The 9,233-nt window shown below is 51.1% G+C and overlaps 1 protein-coding gene across 2 annotated transcripts in view; it reads left to right on the plus strand.

Moving 5' to 3' along the window:
• TPCN1 (two pore segment channel 1) overlaps positions 1-9,233 on the plus strand; it is a 64,357-nt gene that overhangs the window by 47,152 nt on the left and 7,972 nt on the right. For both annotated transcript variants that reach the window (XM_007468573.1, XM_007468574.1), the window contains 7 exons: positions 537-585; positions 1,112-1,175; positions 2,219-2,263; positions 4,932-4,988; positions 5,067-5,117; positions 6,236-6,308; positions 8,354-8,461. In XM_007468573.1, coding sequence (XP_007468635.1) covers positions 537-585; positions 1,112-1,175; positions 2,219-2,263; positions 4,932-4,988; positions 5,067-5,117; positions 6,236-6,308; positions 8,354-8,461 — 447 coding nt within the window. The remainder of the gene's footprint in view (positions 1-536; positions 586-1,111; positions 1,176-2,218; positions 2,264-4,931; positions 4,989-5,066; positions 5,118-6,235; positions 6,309-8,353; positions 8,462-9,233) is intronic.

Consider the following 9,233-nt stretch of genomic DNA (forward strand, 5'->3'; position numbering starts at 1 on the left):
CCATGGCTTATGGCCCCAGCCTCGCCGCGGCGTGTGGAATCTTCCTGGACCGAGGCACGAACCCGTGTCCCCGGCAGCGGCAGGCGGACTCTCAACCACTGCACCACCAGGGAAGCCCCAAAACCCTTCTTTTTGATCTGAGATGAGGCAGGCCTGCTGTAGAGACGAGAGTGAGCAAGCTCTGTTTGGGCTGAACTCTCTGCCCTGGTTGTTCTATTAAGTCCTCTACTAAAGGAGGCTCAGTCCCTGTCTGTCTAAGAATGGTGGTAATCTGGGGGCTGCCTCTCTGGGGGACGGAAGCCAGCAGTGGTCTGTATAGACTGAGTGGATTAAGTATCCATAGTCCTTGGAGGAAGGAGGAGATGAAATTCCTGCGGGTGCGGGTCCCCTGGGCCCTGATGCGCTGGGACTCGCAGATGTCGCCTCCTCCCCTCCCCCACTGCACCCCTCGAAGGTGACCATAGGCAGGCGAGTGAGAGGACCGAAGCTCGGTGGGAACGTGCTCTGATTTTTTTTGCCCTTGTTGCTTATGACAGCCTGAAGGACTTTCAAGACATCTACGAAGTTGCCGCCTTGAAGTGGAAGGTGGGTGCTCTCCAGGGAGTGACCCGGCAGACGGTTCCATGGGAGGGGGATGAGGCCAGGAGGCACCCGGCTGTCCAGCTCTCTCCCTGCTGGGACATCTCACCTCTCGGCTGGGCATTGTGCAGTGGAGGGATAACAGGTGGCCCCTGGCCCTGCATCTGCCTGTCCACCTGCAGTGCGGTGTCCTGGTTAAAAGCACTGAATCTCAGACCCCATTAGTCAGCATGTGACATCAGGCAAGTTATGAAGCCCTTCCAAGGCTTGTCTCACCTGGGAAGTGGGGTCATGAGAGTCCCTACCTACCGCATTATTTTCAGGATTCTATAAAAACAATGCCAGTGCATGGCACATTGAAGAGTTCAGCAAACGTTGGCTGGCTTTGTTGTTCTTTAGATCCCTGAGTGTTTTCATGGTTTCCCAAGTTAGCCAGGAGAGCAGGAAAGGAAAGCTGCATCCATGCCCCCAGGGCTGGGCTCTGGTCACTGGTCCTAACGCTCTCTCTCGTATGGCCCTGTTCCTTGGCCAGGCAAAGAGAAATAGAGAGCACTGGTTTGATGAGCTTCCCAGGACAGCATTCCTCATCTTCAAAGGTAAGGTTGACCTGAATATGGCAGCTGGGGACGAATGGAGGTTTCCGGTGACCACAGATAGGCATTTAAAGAACATGTCCAGAGGGTGTGTGTGTGTGTGTGTGTGTGTGCACGCGAAATGTCTATGTGTGTAAAAGAGACAGAGTGTGATTACCCCAGCAGGGAAATAGTGTTGGATTAGGAAGGAAATCAGTAACATAAAAACCAAACCAAAAAAAATTTGTGGAATATTTATTTATTGAAGAAAATTGATACGAAGTCAAATAATTAGAAAAAAATGAAAGTCTCCCACGCAGAGATAACCACCGCTAATTTTCTGATGTGTTTCCTTCTGGTTATTTTTCTGTGCATTTTAAAAACAGTAGTGGGGATTACATTATATATTATGTTCTGAAACCTGCCTTTTTACCTAATGATGGATTTTGACCTTCCTCCAGTGTCAGGATATATAGCTAGTGTATCTGATCCCTCACATAATGCTTGCATTGTATAAAATTGAAAATTTTAAAATTGGAGGGCCCCATATCATTTACCTAATAGTTTTCCCTGAATTTAATGCCAGTTTTGAAGTTCCACATGGGGTATGGTTAGCTCACAGGGGTCTGGGCCATATGAACAAGAGTTAATATGGTATCTCCTATTTTGTTATTTCTTCCACAGCTAGGACTTTGAGCACAGCTGTTATTATTCCATATTCTTCAGCGAGTTTTCCGTTCCACTGGGATGATAGTTACTCAAGGGGATAAATAAACAGTGCCGGTTCTAGGCCAGGAGCAAACTTACAGTTTCAGCAGTGGCCAGCAGAGCTTTGTTCTGCTCTGTCCCGGCTCCAGGTTGCTCAGGCTCTTCCCAGAGGGAATGTTGCCAGTGCTGTCTTGCCCAGGGGTCCGGGCACAAGCATGGGTGTCCTTCTGAGAGCAGGCCCTTCCTTTTTCACCCCTGGTCATAAACACCCCGGTTGCTTACACGCATGATGTCTGTGGTAGGGGAACGTGTACTTGTACATGAAAATTTCACTGTTAACATGTCTTCTCTTCAAATAGGAATTAATATCCTTGTGAAGTCCAAGGCCTTCCAGTATTTCATGTGTAAGTGTGAAATATCACAGCTCCAGGCCCCTTTCCTCCTGAGTCTTAATGCTCCAGAAGGTGGGGATGCAAGGGATAAAACCTGCAGTTATGATGTTGGCTGTTCATTATAGAAAATTCCAAGCATGTATAAAAGTGGAACGATTGTAAAGAGCATCCACGTACCTATCACCCAGCGTCAACAGTTATCATCTCATTGCCTGTCTTTCTTGTCTGTCTGATCCCCTCAGTCCAGCTCATCACCCCTTCTCTAGACCTGGTGCTTTTGGAAGCAGATTCCAGAACTGCAGATGGTGGTTTGTTGATATGTCACTTCAGTCTGTTTTAATCTGTAGGTTTCTCCCCCAGTCCATTTTCTTCCTCTTGCAATATTTAGTTGAAGGAACAGGATTGTTTGTCCTTCAGTCTTGATTTTGCATGTTCCTCTGTTGCTGATTTGCTGTAATTTGGTAGTTATAGCTAGAGCTGTGTTGTTCAGTGTGGCAGCCACCAGCCCATATATGGCTATTTAAATTTAGACCAACTAAAACTTAAAAATTCACTTCCCGTCACAATAGCTGCAGTTCAAGCACTCAGTAACCATGTGTGGCTAATGATGACCAATTGGACAGCACAGATGCAGACATTTCTACTAATCTAGAGGCTTGATTGAATTCACTCTTTCTAAGGAGTTCTGGTTCCATTTACTGGGAAATGGTGTTTAGAGACCACAATCTGAGATGCTAGAGGTGCTCATTGCTTGGAGTTGGTTATTGTTTCCAGGCCTTTCCATGGACAGAGGTAGGATTTTGGATTTTTGAAAGATAATCTTGTGAGTTTATCCTGATATTCTTTTTTTTTTTTTTTTTTTTTTTTAGAAATTAGATATGGCCCTTCTGAACTCTCATTCTTTTATTTATTTATTTATTTTTTGCGGTACGCAGGCCTCTCACTGTTGTGGCCTCTCCCGTTGCAGAGCACAGGCTCCGGACGCACAGGCTCAGCGGCCATGGCTCACGGGCCCAGCCGCTCCGCGGCACGTGGGATCTTCCCGGACCGGGGCACGAACCCGTGTCCCCTGCATCGGCAGGCGGACTCTCAACCACTGCGCCACCAGGGAAGCCCTATCCTGATATTCTTAATTCAAATTGTGGACTATAGGGTTTTTACCTAACTTCATCATTCTTTTTTTTCTTTTTCTTTTTTTAAAATTTGTTTTTATTTTTGGCTGTGTTGGGTCTTCGTTGTTGTGCACGGGCTTCCTCTAGTTGTGGCGAGCAGGGGCTACTGTTCATTGTGGTGCACGGGCTTCTCATTGTCGTGGCTTCTCTTGTTGCGGAGCACGGGCTCCAGGCACACGGGCTTCAGTGGTTGTGGCACACAGGCTCTAGAGCACAGGCTCAGTAGTTGTGGTGCACGGGCTTAGTTGCTCCATGGCATGTGGGATCTTTCCGGGCCAGGGATCAAACCTGTGTCCCCTGCACTGGCAGGTGGATTCTTAACCACCGCACCACCGGGGAAGCCCTCATCATTCTTTCACGTCTAAATTCCCAGGCTTAAAATCCTAGTTCCCAACAACACTGACACAGTCCCTCACTTGCTTTATCCCACAGTCCACACATAATAGTCTCCAAAAAACAATACCAACATAACCCTAATAATATAATTGCTAGAAACACCACTCCAGGGGTTCAGATGACTGTGTTTTAAATTCATCTGGAGTAGTTTTTCTCCATGTGGGTATGTCACCATCTACATTTCTTTATTTCATTTGAAAAAATATTTTGAGGCCACTTTTTACATTGAATTTTGCCTTATAATTATGTAAAATATGTATATGATTCCAAGTCAGATCTACAAAAGAAAGTATACTCAAGGAAGAATTGTTTCCATCCTGTCACCTCCCCCAGTGGGTAACTTTTATTGTAGTTTATCCTTCCATTTTTAAAAAAACTATAAGTAGATGCATATATGCACATTTCCCTGCCTTAAATAAACTAGCATAATTTATACACTTTTTTCAACCTTGCTTTTTTTTCAGTTAACAATACATCCTAGAGACCACACCATATTAATATACAGAGATGTTCTTTGTTCATTTTTATAGCTGAGAGTACACCATTTCATGAACGTATCATAGTTTATTCATCCAGTCTCCCTATTGATCGTTTAGGTTGTTTCTAGTTTCCTTGCTATCACAAATAGTTCCTCAGTGAATAGCTTTCAGTATACGTCATTTGTGTTTTTGCTAATGTCTCATTGGGACGGATCCCTAAAAGTAGGATTGTTAGGTGAAAGGCCAAACGCATATGCAATTTTGCTAACTAGTTTCTGCAGTCATTTAAAAACCAGATATCTCTAGGGAAAAACAAATGTTTTCAATACTCAAACCCTTTGTATATGGTCCATCTTTTACGCCAACTTGGAAAAATCTGTAGGTTTTACTGAAACATCTTAACTGGTATCCCTGTAGTGACATAGAGGGTGATTTTTAGAAATCTGTAGCTATTTAGTAAGAGAAACTACTGGCTGATTTAGCTCATGGTAAAAGCATTAAGCAGGAAGTTATCTGTTACAAGCCCTGCTCTCTGCATACCTCAGAGCTGCCTAGAAACTAACCAGGGGCTGCAGCTGTGACCTGTAGATTTCCACACCCACCTGTGCTTTATTATGAGCCTGTCTGTTGCAGACTTGGTGGTGGCAGTCAACGGGGTCTGGATCCTTGTGGAGACCTTCATGCTGAAAGGTGAGCCTGGCTAGGGGACTGGCCCGTCCTGTGGGCACACCTGGCCCAGCTCTTGAACTGCTGCCTCTCTTCTTACAGGTGGGAACTTCTCCAAGCATGTGCCCTGGAGTTACCTCGTCTTCCTGACTAGTAAGTTTCTGACGTGGCTTTGCTCAAGTGCTTGTCCAACCACTGTCTGGAACTTCTTTTGGGGTTAAGATCTCATGGCTCTTCTCTAAAGCAGGGGAGCGTGATGAGGGTGGAGCAGAAATCGAGTCTGATTTTACCCCATCCCCGTTTCAGACTCTTTGGTGATTGCCCACTGGCCTCCAGACCAAGTTCCCGTGCGGGCCCCTTCAGCCTCCCTCTCAGGCTTCATCTCTTGCCAGTACCACCACCCGTGCCCCACCTGCAGCCCCCCTGAACACATCCCGCTTCCCAGGGCCCCTGCCCTTTCTTATCTCTGGGCCTCTGCACAGGTGTTTTCCTCTGCCTGGTGCACTCACCCCCTCACCACACGCTCTGCCTGACACCCCTCTCCCTTTATGTCTAAACATTAGACATAACTAATAACACTGTGTCTTAAATTGTTTTCGTTGTTCTTAAAAAGCATGACTTTTACTGCCTTGATCAGTGCCCTTTGGCTTTTTCTGTGGAGTTCAGAGTAGCATAGTGATTCAGTGCACAAACTCTGGGGTCAGGAAGACCTGGAATCTGTTCCCAGCTGTGTCTCTTGTGTGATCTGATGCCCCCTCCAAAGCTCCCTCTTCAGCTTCTTCTTTCATTGTGTTCCAATGACGCCAACCTACCTTCTGCCCCTCAAGCAGGACAAGATCATTCCGGCTTGGCCCCTGATTTCTTTCAAATGTAACACTCTTCCCCCAGTCTACTAACATATCAGTTTGCTGTCTTTCCCCTGAGTCTAGACTCTAAGCTCTGTGTTGTTCAGGGCTGGGCACCCAGCACCCAGTGCAATGCCTGGCACGGGCGAAGGGCTTAGGAAATACCTGTTGGATGGACAGACAATGCCTGCGGCCACTCCCAGGAAGCGGGAACGAGTGCTTTTTGTTAGCGGGCGGCCCCGGTTGGCCAGCATCTGGGCCAGGCCCTGCCCTGGAGCCCACACTCTCTCAGGGGTGCGGGTGTGACGCGGGTGTCTGGAGGGCACGTGACCAGACCTCGGGAGAGTCTTGAGGAGGAAATGAGCCAGGCCAGGGGTGGCAGAGGCTGTGGCAGGGCCGCTGCTAACTGCTTCTTCCTGCTTACAGTTTACGGGGTGGAGCTGTTCCTCAAAGTAGCCGGCCTCGGCCCAGTTGAGTACTTGTCCTCCGGATGGAATCTGTGAGTAGAGAGCACGTTTCTCACGCACGTCAGAGACTCTAATGAAAGCCACAGGTCCTCTCCGTCCACACCCACTGCACAGTTTCAGAGGGAAGGTCTGAGGCTGGGTCAGGCCCCTGTCTCCTGGCGCAATTCTGCCAGTGGCTCCAGGCCTCCCCAGGGTCAGGCCCTCATCTTACTGTCTCAGACCGCCCCCGCCAGTCCCTCTACTGGACATGGGCTCTTGGGGTCCTTAGGCCAGCTGGCTCTCTGCGAGTCACCTAACCCCACACCCCTCCCTGACAACCAAGCTCTTTTCTCCTCCACAAAAACCATGACACCCACAGAGAAGGAAGTGCCACGGGTCCTGATGCTTGGTCAGCATCGAGCTGGTGGCCTTTCTCCCTGTTCCAGAGACCCCGAGAGGTGGCTCACTGCCCGTGAAAGTTAACTCACCCATGAAATCGGGCTGCACTCACAAGGTCTTGGGTCATGAGAGTAAAAACAAGGTAATAAGTAGAGAAGAGTCGGGCAGAGCAGTGGCGTGTGGACATGCAGTTTGCAGGGCCTTAATGTGTATCTGGGAGGAGAGAGGGTCTCTCTGTCCTGCTTTCCCTGTGGGACTCGCCTGTGGTCCTGCCCCACCCCTCAGTGCCTTCACCAGGGTCGCTGGTGTAACCCGTGTCTGCCATGAGACCAGTGTGGGACCTTCAGGAGGGCTTTCTAGGCTTTTTTTTTTTTTTAATTAATTTTTGGCTGCATTGGGTCTTCATTGCTGTGCACAGGCTTTCTCTAGTTGGCGGCGAGCAGGGGCTACTTTTCATTGCTGTGCGAGGGCTTCTCATTGCAGTGGCTTCTCGTGGAGCACGGGCTCTAGGCACACGGGCTTCAGTAGTTGTGGCACGTGGGCTCAGCGGTGGTGGTTCACGGGCTGTAGAGCGCAGGCTCAATAGTTGTGGCTCGCGGGCTCTAGAGCGCAGGCTCAGTAGTTGTGGCGCACGGGCTTAGTTGCTCCGCGGCACGTGGGATCTTCCCAGAACAGGGATCGAATCCATGTCCCCTGCATTGGCAGGCGAATTCTTATTTATTTATTTATCTACCTATCTATCTATTTATTTATTTATTATTTGGCTGTGTTGGGTCTTCGTTGCTCTGCTCGGGCTTTCGCTAGTTGGCGGCGAGCTGGGGCTACTCTTCATTGCGGTGCGTGGGCTTCTCATTGCGGTGGCTTCTCTTGTTGCAGAGCACCGGCTCTAGGCACGCAGGCTCACTAGTTGTGGCTCGCAGGCTCTAGAGTATAGGCTCAGTAGTTGTGGCTCGCGGGCTCTAGAGCGCAGGCTCAGTAGTTGTGGTGCATGGGCTCAGTAGTTGTGGCTCATGGGCTCTAGAGTGCAGGCTCCGTAGTTGTGGCACACGGGCTTAGTTGCTCCATGGCATGTGGGATATTCCCGGACCAGGGCTCGAACCTTTGTCCCCTGCATTGGCAGGCGGATTCTTTTTTTTTTTTAGATGTTGGGGGTAGGAGTTTATTAATTAATTATTTTTACTGCGTTGGGTCTTCGTTTCTGTGCGAGGGCTTTCTCTAGCTGTGGCAAGCGGGGGCCACTCTTCATCGCGGTGCACGGGCCTCTCACTGTCGCGGCCTCTCTTGTTGCGGAGCACAGGCTCCAGACGCGCAGGCTCAGCAGTTGTGGCTCACGGGCCTAGTTGCTCCGCAGCATGTGGGATCTTCCTGGACCGGAGCACGAACCCGTGTCCCCTGAATCGGCAGGCAGACCCGGCAGGCGGATTCTTAACCACTGCACCACCGGGGACGTCCGTAGGCATGTCTGACCCCTGAGGTGTGTGCTGTGACTGGGGCCCAGCCACACCCGCCTCAGAAACCCGATAGCGGTAGGAAGCTGGCTGGCTGTGGGCCACTGCGGGGCCTGTGGCTGCCTTTGCGGTGGTTGGCGTGCGGGCTCCTTGGAAGGGAGTGCCGGGCACAGGGCCGGGGAGCCACCGGCCGTCGTGGGGGAGGCTAGGGGTGGGCCGAGCAGACCATGGCTTCTCCTCCTCCCTCCCAGGTTCGACTTCTTGGTCACAGCGTTCGCCTTCCTGGGACTGCTGGCTCTGGCCTTCAACATGGAGCCCTTTTATTTCATAGTGGTCCTGCGTCCCCTCCAGCTGCTGAGGTGATGGGGCAGGGCTGGGGTTGGGAGTGGTGGGCAGGGGAGGGTGGGGAGAGCCTTGAGACTGGTCTTGGGAGTGACCAGGAGCCAGAAGGCTCACAGGCCTGGTGTCAGGGGTGGCACGGCCCCTGCAGGAGCACCTAGTGTGGGTGGGGGGAGGGGGGATGGTGGGGGCCTTGTCTCCACCTGGGCAGGTGTGCCCACCTCCTCACATCCTGGGACCAGTTGCCCCTGACTGTGGAAGAGAAACGTGGCTCAGGGCTCCAGTGAACTTGGCCTGTGCTGGTGTCGGCTGCAGCCACAGAAACACGGGCTCAGAGTCATCAACCAGAGAGCCACGGCCTCTGAGGGTCCACTTTTGAGCCCCTACCACAGCCAGCCGTGATTTTCTGGCACAGTCCCTTGTCAAGAAAAACCCTCACTTGCTCTCAGCTTTCCCGCAGGGACCACCGTAGGAAACCAGCACAAATTTGTACAGATCCGTGGATGGTGTCCCTTACTAGTTAGAGATCTCTGTGTGTCCTCAGAAGGCTGGTTTCCTCTAGAGTATCCAGCTGCGATCCTATTCACGCCCATCGCCCCCTCCCGTCCTGCCCAGGAGGAGGGGTGGAGGTGAGGGACGGGGCGCCCCTTTCTTACCTGGAGGAGCTGCCGCACTGCTGGCTCCTCTGCAGGCGCGGCCTGCTCCCCTCCCGCGGTTGCCGCAGCGTCCAGGGCAAGGCCCTGCCCCGCACCCAGCCTCCGGGCTTCATCCGGGAGCTGTGGCAGCCGGGCG

The sequence above is a fragment of the Lipotes vexillifer genome, unplaced genomic scaffold (genome assembly GCF_000442215.2).
Source record: "Lipotes vexillifer unplaced genomic scaffold, Lipotes_vexillifer_v1.1 scaffold573, whole genome shotgun sequence".
Classification (NCBI taxonomy): Eukaryota; Metazoa; Chordata; class Mammalia; order Artiodactyla; family Lipotidae; genus Lipotes; species Lipotes vexillifer.